Below are 15818 nucleotides of genomic sequence, written 5' to 3' on the forward strand. Positions count from 1 at the left end.
AGAGCCGAAGGGCCCTTCCGAAGGCATCTAGCCGGCCCTTGCCCAGCTCTAGCCACGCCACCGCGAGGCGTGAAAAAGCCGGACCGCGCGCACTTTGCTTCCCGGGCTCTGCCGGCAGAGGGCGAGCTGCGCCCGCGGGCTGGCCCGGCTCTCTTCCCACCTGCGCCAACGAGCTAGGCGAGCGCAGGGAAAGCGGAACCGGCCGGCCGCCTCCTTCCCTCCCTCCCTCCCCGCCGTGCCCAGCAGCGCCTCCCCTACCTGGCGACGAGGGAGCGGCGCCCGGCTCCGCCCGCCTCGCCGGGGGCAGCGGCTGCTCCTTTCCCCTCTCCACCTTCCGCTCGTCGCCGGCCGTTGGGTAAATAACTCGGGGCCCGAGGCCGGCCAAAGGTCGCCCGCCTGGAATCAGGCTGTCAACGGGCTTCGGCTTGAATGCTTCGGAGTTGCCGCCGGAGTTTCCTCCTCCCCGGAGCGCCAGCGCCGCGCTCGGCTTTGCGCCCTTTGCGCTTTTACGCATCGCCGGCCGGGACATGTCGGTGACGGAGCTGTACAGCAAGGTAAAAAAAAAAAGGGGGGGGGGGGAAGGGGGGTAGGTGGGGAGGGGAGAGTCTCGGGCTCTCGGAGGTCTCCCTGGATCTCCTCTCCGTCTCTTCTTCCTCCTTCTCCGCCGTCTCTTTCTCCGTTCCCCGGAGCCGCCTGCGGCGCGCCCTGCGGTTTCCTTGGCGGCCGGTTTTCACTTTGGTTCCTGGAGAGAGAGTGCAAGGGAGTCCGCCCCCGGCCGGGTAAGACGGCGGGTGGGTGGGTGGGAATAGCTCGCGTTCCCATTTCCCGGAGGGGGAAACTGAGGCACGGGTGTAAAAGGGGAGGCGGGATACAGCAGGCAGGATGGGGGATCCCGAGAAAGCTGGAACGCGCCTTTGCGCGGCGCTTCTTCTTCCTCCAGGGTGGTCGTGAAAATAATTTCTTTATTTATTATTTACATTTATAGGCCGCCCTTCTCCTGTGGACTAGGGGCGGCCTACAAGAGAAAGACCATACAATTTTGACTGGTGGTGTGTGTGTTTTTAAATATTAAATTGGGGTTTTAGATTGTTAGTTTTAGTTTTAAGGTTGGATTTCAGATATTTTGCGTTGTTCTTTTTATATGCCGTAAGCCGCCCCGAGTCCTCGAAGAGGGGCGGCATATAAATCCAGACAGTAGATGATGATGATGGTGGTGGTGGTTATTGTTTTATTTTAACCAAACATAAAAGAAATATTAAGATAATACAAAATGTAAAATCACGAACCATTCATCCAGCAAATCATACCTTTAGCATACTATCGGCTGTCTGACACGCGAGTTTCCGAAGTCCCGAGTGGGATTCCTTCCTTCCTTCCTTCCTTCCTTCCTTCCTTCCTTCCTTCCTTCCTTCCTTCCTTCCTTCCTTCCTTCCTTCCTTCCTTCCTTCCTTTCCTTTCCTTTCCTTTCCTTTCCTTCCTTTCCTTCCCTTGCTTGCTTCGCCTTCCAACTTCTCGGCTCCTAGGAAGCGACGGAGTTCCGTGGGAGCCCGAGTGGAGCGGATGAGTCCCGGGTCTCGCTCCTGCCTGGGAATCCCGCCTGGGCCCCCTCTGGCTGTAGAGGACGCCTTTCCGCTGCGGTTTGACAGGACTCCGAGTTCCTGGGGATGAGCCTGCGACCTTCCCGGGATAAAGATACCAACGAGTGCCCTTTCCCCACGTTTAGACCTGGGTTCCTCCGGATTCAGACCCGGGACCGCAAATTTTCCGATTCCCCCCAACATGGCAGGAAATGGAATTTATTAATTTGTGGGATTTGCAGTCTCAACTCATCCAGAAGGGGGCAGGTGAGACTCTGAGAAGTGATTTCGGATTGCCAATAGAATTGAGCTGGAAGAGACCTTGGGAGATCTTCTAGTCCAACCCTGGGCTCAAGCAGGAAAACTTATACCGACTTTAGATAAGTGACTGTCTAGATTCTTCTTAAAAACCTTCCAGAGAAGGGAAGTTTGGAATAAAATTATGGATTGTGCAGAGATGAATAGATTGACTTTGAAACTTAAAGAGAAACAAGATTCTGATTACTATAGAATTTGGGGGAAATTCTATGAGTGGATAGAGAGTTAAGATTTATTGATGTTTTGATGTCTTAATAATAAGATGCTGCTGATAAAATTGAGATCAGAGGATTGAGTTTTCAATATTATATGACCCAGATGGAGGAGAATGGTGGTAGCACTATGTATTGATGTAACCCTTAAAAAAACTATTGGAATAAACTGTATATATATGGAGGCATCTGTAATATGGTAAATGATTTAGCTTTACTAGATAAATGGTCAAAGCAATGGAAACTGCAGTTTAATGTTTCCAAATGTAAAATAATGCACTTGGGGAAAAGGAATCCTCAATCTGAGTATTGTATTGGCAGCTCTGTGTTAGCAAATACTTCAAAAGAAAAGGATTTAATCATCAATACCAAATTACTATTGTACACTGTTTTATTGTCGCTGTTAGCCGCCCCGAGTCTCTGGAGAGGGGCGGCATACAAATCCAATAAATAAATAAATAAATAAATAAATTTAGGGGTAGTGATTTCTGACAGTCTCAAAATGGGTGAACAGTGCAGTCAGGCGGTAGGGAAAGCAAGTAGGATGCTTGGCTGCATAGCTAGAGGTATAACAAGCAGGAAGAGGGAGATTATGATCCCGCTATATAGAATGCTGGTGAGACCACATTTGGAATACTGTGTTCAGTTCTGGAGACCTCACCTACAAAAAGATATTGACAAAATTGAACGGGTCCAAAGACGGGCTACAAGAATGGTGGAAGGTCTTAAGCATAAAACGTATCAGGAAAGACTTAATGAACTCAATCTGTATAGTCTGGAGGACAGAAGGAAAAGGGGGGACATGATCGAAACATTTAAATATATTAAAGGGTTAAATAAGGTCCAGGAGGGAAGTGTTTTTAATAGGAAAGTGAACACAAGAACAAGGGGACACAATCTGAAGTTAGTTGGGGGAAAGATCAAAAGCAACATGAGAAAATATTATTTTACTGAAAGAGTAGTAGATCCTTGCAACAAACTTCCAGCAGACGTGGTAGATAAATCCACAGTAACTGAATTTAAACATGCCTGGGATAAACATATATCCATCCTAAGATAAAATACAGAAAATAGTATAAGGGCAGACTAGATGGACCATGAGGTCTTTTTCTGCCGTCAGACTTCTATGTTTCTATGTTTCTATATATAATATATTTTATTATTATATAATATGATATACTTTGTTATTGGAGTAATTACTTTGTTAGACAGATAGGATTATGGTTTTTTAGACTTTTTGTTGCAATATGAAGAATTGTTTTATATATAATCTACTTTGCTAAACCTTAGATGATGATAAGAAAACTGCTTTTTGGAACAATTAGCTCAATAGATTGGTAAGACTCAAATAGGATGTGAATTTGATGACCAGTGTGTAAAGGTTATTGTAATGTTTTAATATTAGATGGAGAAAAGCTATATTTTAAGAGGTTTTTGAATATATAAGATATTATATGTTTCTACAGTCCTTTTGTGAAAGAAAGAGATATAAGAACCTCCATTGAATGATTACAAAGTAAAAAGGAAAAAAATTGTATATGTTTGATAATAAGCTTGATTTTGTGTTGGAAACTATGTACAGTGATACCTCGTCTTACAAACGCCTCGTCATACAAACTTTTCGAGATACAAACCCAGGGTTTAAGATTTTTTTGCCTCTTCTTACAAACTATTTTCACCTTACAAACCCACCACCGCCACTGGGATGCTCCTCCTCCGGACTTCCGTTGCCAGCAAAGCACCCGTTTAAACGGGCACTTCGCTGGCAATGGAAGTTTGGAGGTGGGGTTTCCCAGCGAGGGTAGCCTCAGTGAAATTGCAGCATCGCAAAAACACAGAGGTCCAGCGGTGGGGTTTTGAGGACTTCGGTGTTTTTGCGATGCTGCGATTTCACTGAGGCTACCCTCGCTGGGAAACCCCACCTCCGGACTTCCGTTGCTAGCGAAGAGCTCATTTTTGTGATGCTGGGATTCCCCTGCTGGGATTCTCCTGCAGCATCACAAAAACACAGACGTCCGGAGGTGGGGTTTCCCATGGAGGGGAGCCACAGGGGAATCCCAGCAGTGCAAAAACGGGCACTTCGGCTGGCAAAAGGGGTGAATTTTGGGCTTGCACGCATTATTCGCTTTCCCATTGATTCCTATGGGAAACATTGTTTCGTCTTACAAACTTTTCACCTTAAGAACCTCATCCTGGAACCAATTAAGTTTGTAAGATGAGGTATCACTGTATTGTTTTTTATTTTATGTTGGAGAAAAAAAAATAATAACAGAAAAAAAAACCTTCCAGAAATGGAGCACCTTCTATTTCTGGAGGCAAGCTGTTCCACTGGTTAATTGTTCTCCCTATTAGGAAGTTTCTCCTTAATTACAGATTGCTTCTGATTAGTTGCCAACTATTCTTTCTTGTCCTGCCCTCTGGTGCTTTGGAAAATAAGTTGAAAACACCTCCTTTGTGCAGCCTCTGAAATACTGGAACATTGCTACCAAATCATATGACAAAGGGATAGATGGGGAACTCATCAAATTTGCAGATGACACCAAACTGGCGGGAATAGCCAACTCCCCAGAAGATAGGCTCAAGATACAGAAAGATCTTGACAGACTTGAACATTGGGAATTGTCAACAAAATGAAATTCAATGGTGAAAAAAGTAAAGTTCTACATTTAGCTGCTCAGAGTCCGTTTGGAGTGAGCGGCGTATAAATACAATAAATAAATTTAGGCAAGAAAAACAAAATGCACAGGTACAGTATACGTGGTACCTTGCTCAACAGTAGTGTGACAGGGACCTTGGAGTCCTAGTGGACAACCATTTCAATATGAGCCAGCCGTGTGCAGCAGCTGCCAAAAAAGCCAACACAGTTCTAAGCTGCATTGACAGAGTTATAGAATCAAGATCATGTGAAGTGTTAATGCCACTTTATAAGGTCACACTTGGAATATTGCATTCAATTTTGGTCGCCAAGATGCCAAAAGGATGTTGAGACTCTAGAAAAAGTGCAGAGAAGAGCGACAAAGAGGATTAGGGGATTGGAGGCTAAAACATATGAAGAACGGTTGCAGGAACAGGGCATGTCTAGTTTAATGAAAAGAAGGACCAGGGGAGACATGATAGCAGTGTTCCAGTATCTCAGGGGTTGCCACAAAGAAGAGGGAGTCAACCTATTCTCCAAAACACCTGAGGGTAGAACAAGAAGCAATGGGTGGAAACTAAACAAGGAGAGAAGCAACTTAGAACTAAGGAGAAAATTCCTGACAGAACAATTGATCAGTGGAACAGTCTGCCTCCAGAAGTTGTGAATGCTCCAACATTGGAAGTTTTTAAAAAGATGTTGGATAACCATTTGTCTGAAGTAGTGTAGGGTCTCCTGCCTAAGCAGGGGGTTGGATTAGAAGACCTCCATTGTCCCTTCCCATTCTGTTGTTGTTGTTGTTGTTGTTGTTGTTGTTGTTGTTACTATTATTATTATTATTATTATTATTATTATTATTATTATTATTAAAGTTTCAAGTTTCAAGTTTTATTGGATTTATATGCCGCCCCTCTCCGAAAACTCGGGGCGGCTAACAACAATCATAAACAATGTACAATAAAATCCAATACTAAAAGCAAATTAAAACCCCTTAATATATAAAAATCAAACATCCATACAGCAAACATCCCATGCATAAATTATAAAGGCCTAGGGGGAAAGAATGTCTCAATTCCCCCATGCCTAGCGGCAGAAGTGGGTTTTAAGTAGCTTACGAAAGGCAAGGAGGGTGGGGGCAATTCTGATCTCTGGGGGGAGTTGGTTCCAGAGGGTCGGGGCCACCACAGAGAAGGCTCTTCCCCTGGGTCCCGCCAAGTGGTATTGTTTAGTTAACGGGACCTGGAGAAGACCCACTCTGTGGGACCTAACTGGCCGCTGGGACTCGTGCGGCAGAAGGCGGTCCCTGAGGATTATTATTATTATTATTATTATTATTATTATTATTATTATTATATCATCTCTAGTACTTCTTTCCTCTGGGGAAAGAAGGGGTTGGCAACCTCGAGAGAGCCATTTGTACCCATTTCCCACAGAAAAGAAAACACCGGGAGCCACAAAACTCTTCCTGTGCCTGACAATTTGCTGAGCAGCCACAAAACTAGCACATATAGTTGAATTAAAGATTCTGTTTTCTTTTGAAAGTTTTCTTTTCTTGGATTTACCATGGTTGGCCTACCGGGGGTCAAAAAGCTTAATCAATTGTGTGTTGGTAGGTGGTCACACATTGGCAGTTGTGAGGCATATTTTGAGCGAGAGGGAGCCACAGCATAGGGATGGAAGAGCCACATGTGGCTCCAGACCTGTGGATTGCTGACCCCTGCTCTAGACCAGCCAAGAGAGAGAGAGAGAGAGAGAGAGAGAGAGAGAGAGAGAGAGATTAATTAATTAATTAATTAATTAATTTTCAGAACATTCAGAGTTATCCACCATTGGAGGTTGGTGGACCTTTCTGTCCCATCCTCTCCAAGTTATTGATTCACCTGCATTTGGTTTCATTTCAGAGGTGCGTTCCTACTGGTTCAGTCCGGTTCTGTAGAGCCGGTAGTAACTTGGCCACCTTGGTCATTAGAACTGGCAGCAACACAGGGCTGCAAATCCCCGAACCAGTTCTTTCGGTGGCACCAGTAGTGGGTTACTACCGGAATGGTAGAGGATGCCACTCAGTAGTAAAAATTGAGCTGCCCATGCAGATTTGGGTCTCTCGAGGGGACACGTACACAAGATTTCGATAATTTTGTTTTTTTTATTTTTTTAGTTATTAGATTTGTATGCCGCCCCTCTCCGAAGACTCGGAGCGGCTTCCAACAACAATACAGTGTACAAATCTAACCATTAAAAAAACAAACAGTTATAAAAACCCTTATTTAAAAACAATCATACAATCATAACCAAACATAAAGCAGGACAATCAATTTCCCCATGCCTGGCGACATAGGTGGGTTTTCAGGAGTTTACGGAAGGCAAGGAGGGTGGGGGCAGTCCTAATCTCCAGGAGGAGTTGATTCCAGAGGGCCACCACAGAGGAGGCTCTTCCGCTGGGTCCTGCCAGACAACGCTGTTTTGTCTACACATGCACAAAAGGAAAAACAATTCGCCGAAATCTCATGCACACATCCCCATTCGCAGACGCAAACTCTCGCTGGGAAGTGCGTGCATGGCACAGACGTGAAGCTGCATGGACAGCACACTGGTAGCAGCATTAGCGGCAACTCTCTGCTGGATGATGCCATAGGTGGCGCCATCTTGTTTTTTGCATTGAAACTTTTTTTTAAAGTATTGAGCATATGTGTGCGCTTGGCAGCCATCACACACATGTGCACAAAGCATATTCCTAAACGAAACGGTAGCAAAACAAACCGGAACACACCCCTGGTTCACTTCCTTTGCTTTTGCTTAGCGTTGCTGAACAAACAGTAGCGCAAGTGATTGTTTTTATTGTTTAGATGTAAAGATAGCCACTCACTCCAAGTTGACTCTGGGTGGCTTACGAAATAAAACAGCAATTACAACAATTACAAACAGGAACAAAATTGTTCCTTTGAAAAGCCTCCCTAAAGCTGGAAGTTAAGCGGTTTCTAAAGATGAAGGCAACGATAAAGCCCCAAGCCAGTAGAATGCTTGGCTGCATAGCTAGAGGTATAACAAGCAGGAAGAGGGAGATTGTGATCCCGCTGTATAGAGCGCTGGTGAGACCCCATTTGGAAGACTGTGTTCAGTTCTGGAGACCTCACCTACAAAAAGATATTGACAAGATTGAACGGGTCCAAAGACGGGCTACAAGAATGGTGGAAGGTCTTAAGCATAAAACGTATCAGGAAAGACTTCATGAACTCAATCTGTATAGTCTGGAGGACAGAAGGAAAAGGGGGGACATGATCGAAACATTTAAATATGTTAAAGGGTTAAATAAGGTTCAGGAGGGAAGTGTTTTTAATAGGAAAGTGAACACAAGAACAAGGGGACACAATCTGAGGTTAGTTGGGGGAAAGATCAAAAGCAACATGAGAAAATATTATTTTACTGAAAGAGTAGTAGATCCTTGGAACAAACTTTCAGCAGACGTGGTTGGTAAATCCACAGTAACTGAATTTAAACATGCCTGGGATAAACATATATCCACCCTAAGATAAAATACAGGAAATTGTGTAAGGGCAGACTAGATGGACCATGAGGTCTTTTTCTGCTGCCAATCTTCTATGTTTTTATGTATTTCTCTCTCTCTCTCTCTCTCTCTCTCTCTCTCTCTCTCACTCTCTCTCACTCTGTCTCTCTCTCTCTCTCTCTCTCCCTCTGTTTCTCTCTCACTCTCTCTCTCTCTCACTCTCACTCTGTCTCTCTCTCACTCTCTCTCTCTCACTCTGTCTCTCTCTCTCTCTCTCCCTCCCCCCCTCCCCCCCTCTCTATCAGTTTTCCTTGTAACAAGTCATCACCTGGTCAGTTAAACTGCGGCTTCTAGGTGCTAGTTTCCATAGGACTGAGTGCCGAGAAGGAAATGGATTTTGATTGTTTTATTGCCTTTTAGGTTTTTGTTGCTAGTCCTTAAGTTGGGAGTACTTTCTTTTGGCAGTTGAAATATGTGGCCCTAGTTATCTCCCTTTGTCTGAGATAGGTGCAAAGTACAGTACATTGTTTCAGAGGTAGAAAACAAACAAAAGATCCAATTTGGTCCAGTGGTTAAGATAAACAGGCTAGAAAGCGTCAGATCGTGAGTTCAAGTCCCACCTTAGTCATGAAAGCCTGGTGACTTTGAGCCAGCCATTCTCTCTCAGCTCTAGAAGACCCCCAAGGCATCTTCCAATTTTATTGTTCTATGTTCATAAAATGAATGGAGTGTTTATTCCAATTTCACTTTCGCTTCGGATATCAAACAGGGAAATGAGTACAAGAAGCCCTTGCCTGTTGACCAAAATTGGGACCGGAACTTCTTTTGATAGGCTAGGTGACTATTAATAGAATAGAATTATTTTATTGGCCAAGGGTGACTGGACACACAAGGAATTTGTCTTGGTGCATATGCTCCCAGTGTACATAAAAGAAAATATAGATTTGTCAAGAATCATGAGGTACAACATTTAATGGTTGTCATAGGGGTCAAATAAGCAATGAAGAAACAATCAATATTAATAAAATCTTAAGGATAAAGGCAACAAGTTACAGTCATACTGTCATAAGTGGGAGGAAATGGCTGATAGGAATGATGAGAAAAAAAACTAGTAGAAATAGAAGTGCAGTCTTAGTAAATAATTTGACAGTGTTGAGGGAATTACTTGTTTAGCAGAGTGATGGCGTTTGGGAAAAAACTGTTCTTGTGTCTTGGTGTGCAGTGCTCTGCATTGACGTTTTGAGGGTAGGAGTTGAAACAGTTTGTGTCCAGGATGCGAGGGGTCAGTAAATATTTTCCCCGCCCTCTTTTTGACTCGTGCAGTATCCAGGTCCTCAATGGAAGGCAGGTTGGCAGCAACTGTTTTTTCTGCAGTTCTGATTCTCCTCTGAAGTCTGAGTTGCACTTGAACTTTTTTTTGCCACCGTTATTAGGTTTTTAAAAAAATTACTTTGCACTTTTAGCACACAATCCTCAGTTTTCCTTATTCTTTCCTTTCAAGTATTAACTGAATATTAGCCAAATATTGGATTTTTCTCTCTCTCTCTTGAAGTAAGCCACAAATGGAAGCAGTAGTCTAAATATCCCTGTAGAGCAGTGATTTTCAACCTTTTTTGAGCCGCGGCACATTTTTTACATTTACAAAATCCTGGAGCGCACCGCTAACCAAAATGACACAAAATGACATTCTAACACAGTACATATTATACATGCTGTATAGTTAATAATATAGTTTCTAAATGTATTTATACTCACTTAGTGTGAAATCTGGGCCTGTTTCGATGAACGCAAAAGGGGTATCCTGGCAGGAATGATAGAAAAACACACACCAAGCTCTTCCTCAACAGTTCTCAGTCTTTCTCTGTTTTTAGTTTTTATCGCAGTCAAGCTTGAGAAGCTCAGCTCACATAGATATGTGGTTGAAAACGGGAGCAATCTTTGTTTATTTATTTTTATTTATTTATTTATTTTGTCCAATACATAATACACATTGAAGAGAAAGATATGTAATGTCCAATTGTCTCTCCTTATCTCATTTATCTTTTCTTCTTTTCAAATATGTTCACCTATACTTTTATATCTTTTCTTCTATTCTTTTCTTTAAAGAAAAGATATAAAAGTATAGGTGAACATATTTGAAAAGAAGAAAAGATAAATGAGATAAGGAGAGACAATTGGACAGGGGACAGAAGGCACACTGGTGCACTTATGCACACCCTTTACTGACCTCTAGGGAACCTGGAGAGGTCAATCGTGGATAGTCTAAGGGGAAAATGTTGGGGGTCAGGAGTTGACACTACAGAGTCAGGTAATGAGTTCCATGCTTCGACAACTCGGTTGCTGAAGTCATATTTTTTACAGTCAAGTTTGGAGCAGTTAATATTACGTTTGAATCTGTTGTGTGCTCTTGTGTTGTTGCGATTGAAGCTGAAGTAGTCATTGACAGGTAGAACGTTGCAGCATATGATCTTGTGGGCAATACTTAGATCGTGTTTTAGGCTTTCAAGACCTAGGATTGATAGTCTGCTTTCGTAGGACATTCTGTTTCGAGTGGAGGAGTGAAGGGCTCTTCTGGTGAAGTATCTTTGGACATTTTCAAGGGTGTTGATATCCGAGATGTGGTATGGGTTCCAGACAGATGAACTGTATTCAAGGATGGGTCTGGCAAAAGTTTTGTAGGCTCTGGTGAGTAGCGTGAGATTGCCAGAGCAGAAACTGCGTAGGATCAGGTTAACAACTCTAGAAGCCTTTTTGGCGATATTGTTGCAGTGGGCTTTGGCACTTAGGTCATTCGATATTAGTATTCCAAGGTCTTTTACTTAGTGTGGGTTGGCTGTGAGATTTTGTTTATTCAGTTCATATATGAAGTTCGGATTCTTTTTGCCGATGTGGAGGGTAGAACATTTGCTGGTTGATATATGAAGTTGCCAGGTGTTAGACCAATCTGAGACAAAGTTGAGGTCTTTTTAGAGAGTAGATGTGTTGTCCGTGGTGTTGAAAAGTTTTACATCGTCGGCGAAAAGAACACAGTTGCTTGTGATATGATTGCAGAGGACGTTGATGTAGAGAATGAATAGAGTAGGTCCTAGTACGCTGCCTTGGGGAACTCCACTTTTAACTAGGATAGGGGTGGAAATGGCGCTTCCAATTTTGACAGCTTGTTGGCCAGAATGGGGAACTCCTTGGCAACAGATAACCAAAAACTGTCCAAAGGAAGATCAGCAAACTTTAGCTTTAAATCACGATTAGAAATCAGGACCATGGGGAGGAGGAACAGCTTTAACTACTCGCTACGGCCCCACAATGACAAGTGTGGCAGCCCGAGTGGGGACCTTCCTGGGTGTGGATGAGAGGGGGCCTGCTATTGGTTCATTGCTAGTGGTCGGGATGAATCCTAGAAGGTGATTGGTCAGTGAGCATTCCCTGTGCCTCCACTCTTCCTGTTGTTGATATCTGGAGGGATTGAGAGCTGTGGGCTGGATAAATGGCCTCCACGGGCCATATTCGGCGTGCGGGCCGTAGTTTGGGGACCCATGTTTAATTTTCCCACAGCACACCTGACCATGTCTCATGGCACACTAGTTGAAAAACACTGCTGTAGAGAGCTCAGTTGAAAGGACTGTTTTACCGAATTATGGTAGGTTTCCACCTGTAAATTCATAAAATATTGCCGTATTCTTAGTTGACATATTTTCACAGCTACGTAAAGTGATGTAAGTCATTTTGAAAATCTATACTAATTTAATAGATGACTGAAAAGATGACTGAAAGCAATAGATGAGTTGTAATAGCAAACAGCGTTGTAAATGTGTATAAGGATATTGAAAAATTCAATATCCAGGTGATAACAGCTAAGGAGGCAGCACTTATTGGATGATAAATACCGAAAGTAATTCTAAAATTATTGTATTTTATTGAAGATTGAAGGTATGTCATATTGTATGTGTTTGCGGAGAGGGGCGGCATATAAATCCAATAAATCTAATCTAAATCTAATCTAAAAGTGGAGAAAAAAACCCCTTATATCTCCAAAAAAAAGAAGAAAATCTATACTGGTGAGACCACATTTGGAATACTGTGTTCAGTTCTGGAGACCTCACCTACAAAAAGATATTGACAAAATTGAACAGGTCCAAAGAAGGGCTACAAGAATGGTGGAAGGTTTTAAGCATAAAACGTATCAGGAAAGACTTAATGAACTCAATCTGTGTAGTCTGGACTCTGGAGGACAGAAGGAAAAGGGGGGACATGATTGAAACATTTAAATTTGTTAAAGGCTTAAATAAGGTCCAGGAGGGAAATGTTTTTAATAGGAAAGTGAACACAAGAACAAGGGGACACAATCTGAAGTTAGTTGGGGGAAAGATCAAAAGCAAAATGAGAAAATATTATTTTACTGAAAGAGTAGTAGATCCTTGGAACAAACTTCCAGCAGAAGGGGTAGATAAATCCATAGTAACTGAATTTAAACATGCCTGGGATAAACATATATCCATCCTAAGATAAAATACAGGAAATAGTATAAGGGCAGACTAGATGGACCATGAGGTCTTTTTCTGCCGTCAGGCTTCTATGTTTCTATGTTTCTATACTATGGTAATTTTCTGTCTTGCAATGTCTATAAAATAAAATTAAAACAGCATTAGTATTTTCTGTGCCTGCTCACAAAACATGTTTGTTGTATTTACTTTGTAAGTTTCAAGATCTGTACAGAAACATCAGAAAGTCCTCTTTGCATTTTATTGCTTTTAGATTTTAGCCATTGCGGTTTTTTTACCCTGTTGTGCCAATATATTCTGTAGACACAATCACCTACAAAAATAATATTGCATACATTTCAAAATGTGGCTTCTGTCCTGTAATCACCTTATAAGTGTCAGTAAACTCTTTCAGTATAATTCCAGGCATGGCTACTATGATGTAAACATTTACAGACTTATTCTCAAGTCAATCTGTTGAAGACTGCAGACTCAGTTAATTTTGTTGTGCCATGCTAACATTGCATTTCCTTGGAATTCCCTGAAGAAGTAGCCTACATACACCAACTTGGAGGAATTTAAAGATTAATATACAATTGAAACCGGATGTTTTTCTTTTGAGATTCATAGACAAACAAGCTGGAAAAAAGATGTTTGGTTTTATATAGGATAACTTCAGCGAGATTATTATTTGTGCAAATTGGAAAGATTTGGCATTAATCACAACGGAGAAATAATCGGCGAAGGTGATGAAACTTACAGAGATAGCTAAGTTGACTTCCTTGGTTAGAGGAAACACAGTATTCATGTTTAATGTTGACTAGAAACCTTTTATGGACTCTTTTCATGAAAATGAAAAAAAAGGAGTGTACTGTATGGTGTATGGTTTGGATGATTAAAACTGAAATTATGGAAAAAGAGAAGGGGTTTTTTTTGTAACCCATTAAGCAAAAGGTGCAAAAAGGGGCAACAAGAATGATCAAGGAAATGGAGCACGTCCCTTATGAAACCAGGTTGCAACGCCTTGGTCTCTTCAGCCTTGAAAGACGGTGTTTAAGGGGTGACTTGATCGAAGTGTATAAAATCATGCATGGGATAGAAAAAGTGGATAGAGAAAAATTCCTTTCTCTTTCACACAATATTAGGACAAGGGGGCACTCCCTAAAGCTCACAGGTAAGAAAGTGAGGACAAATAAAGGGAAATACTTCCGGGTTCAGCATTCCGGAGGCCGCCGAGAAGCTCCCCGGCTGTTTCAAAAGACGACAGCTGGGCGGCAGGGTTTCTCGGCGGCCTCCCGAATGCCGAACCCGGAAGTTCGGCAAAAGTTTGGGTTCGGGAGGCCGCCGAGAAGCCGCCCAGCTGTTTCGCTTTTTGAAACAGCCGGGGGGCTTCTCAGCGTCCTCCTGAACCTGAACGCCAAACCCGAACTTCCGGGTTCGGCGTCCGGGAGGCCGCTGAGAAGCCGCCTGGCTGTTTCAAAAGGTGACAGCCGGGCGGCGGGGCTTCTCGGCGGCCTCCCGAACCCAAACTTTTGCCGAACTTCTGGGTTTGGCATTGGGAGAATGTTTCATCTTACGAACTTTTTGCTTTATGAACCTCCCCCGGGAACCAATTAGGTTCGTAAGACGAGGTATTACTGTAGTTCTAATTTTGACATTGGCAGAAGAGTGGTTTTAAAAGTGTTTTTAAATGTCCGAAATTATACAATCATCCTTCAACTGAAACCTGAACACTTTCTGCTTTGTACATATGTAAAATTCCATTTGATATTTGGCATATTATTATTATTATTGTTGTTGTTGTTGTTGTTGTTGTTATTATTATTAATTAGATTTGTATGCCACCCTTCTCTGAAGACTCGGGGCAGCATACAAATCTAATTAATAATTAATAATATGTGTAAATGTACACAGGTATAGATAGGACTGTATTCAGATTTAATGAAAATTCTGCTTTAACAAATGCTACTCTCTTTTAGTCTGTTAAATCAAAGGCTTAGTGCATCTCTTTTCTTTATTAAGAAAAATTCTAATTCCTTCTGAATCAGCCAAGCAGTTTGCTGATCTTTTCTTCACCCACAAAAATCCCACTTAATGATATACTGTATTAAGGTACTTGCAAGGAAATTATAAGCATCTGGAATCTTTTTTCCACCAGCCTTAAATGCATTATGCTGTAGAGCATAACTTTAATTCAACTTTTTATCCTGACCTGGGCTGTAAGTGTTTCCACTTGGTTTCTCTTCACTCACTTTTAAGACAAGTAAGATACCAAAATTATTATTTTAATAACTTCTATCAAGGATAATGCGTTGGATAGGAAACAATTTATTCTGGGTAACTGTAATTTTGAATAAAGAGCAGTCATTAGCCCTGCATTCAATTGTCATGTGATGTTTTTGAATCTTGAGACTATCCAATATTACTATAATAGGTGCCCTTTTTCCTGCCTGCTGTATAGTTACAAATTATGGTTTTATTAGTCATTTGCTTGGTTATGGGTGCAAGCATGCAAGGTGTGAAAAAAAAATGACAGGTATGTTCAGTATATCATCTAAGTGCAGCATATATTTACTTAGCACCTTTGTATTCAAGAGGCTTTCGTATTCTGTGAACAGTAATGTCTAAAATAAAATACAGTGATACCTTGTCTTACAAACTTAATTGGTTCTGGGATGAGGTTCTTAAGGTGAAAAGTTTGTAAGACGAAACAATGTTTCCCATAGGAATCAATGGAAAAGCGATTAATGCGTGCAAGCCCAAAATTCACCACTTTTGCCAGCCGAAGTGCCCGTTTTTGCGCTGCTGGGATTCCCCTGAGGTTCCCCTCCATAGGAAACCTCACCTCCGGACTTCTGTGTTTTTGCGATGCTGCAGGGGAATCCCAGCAGGGGAATCCCAGCATCGCAAAAACAAGCGCTTTGCTGGCAACGGAAATCCGGAGGTGGGGTTTCCCATGGAGGGGAGCCTCAGGGAAATCCCAGCAGTGCAAAAATGGGTGCTTCTCTGGTGACGGAAGTCTGGAGGCGGGGCATCCCAGCGCGGCAGTGGGTTTGTAAGGTGAAAATAGTTTGTAAGAAGAGGCAAAAAAATCTT

General features: G+C 42.3%; 1 protein-coding gene across 2 annotated transcripts in view; it reads left to right on the plus strand.

The window, feature by feature from the left end:
* The first annotated feature begins 260 nt into the window (after positions 1 to 260).
* Positions 261 to 15818, plus strand: part of MYO5B (myosin VB) — a 345830-nt gene continuing 330272 nt past the window's right edge. The window contains exon 1 of one of the 2 annotated variants that reach the window (XM_070743570.1): positions 261 to 554. In XM_070743570.1, coding sequence (XP_070599671.1) covers positions 528 to 554 — 27 coding nt within the window. In that variant the 5' untranslated portion in view covers positions 261 to 527. The remainder of the gene's footprint in view (positions 555 to 15818) is intronic. The other variant, XM_070743569.1, reaches the window with a different exon arrangement.

This window comes from Erythrolamprus reginae, chromosome 2, assembly GCF_031021105.1.
Source record: "Erythrolamprus reginae isolate rEryReg1 chromosome 2, rEryReg1.hap1, whole genome shotgun sequence".
Classification (NCBI taxonomy): domain Eukaryota; kingdom Metazoa; phylum Chordata; class Lepidosauria; order Squamata; family Dipsadidae; genus Erythrolamprus; species Erythrolamprus reginae.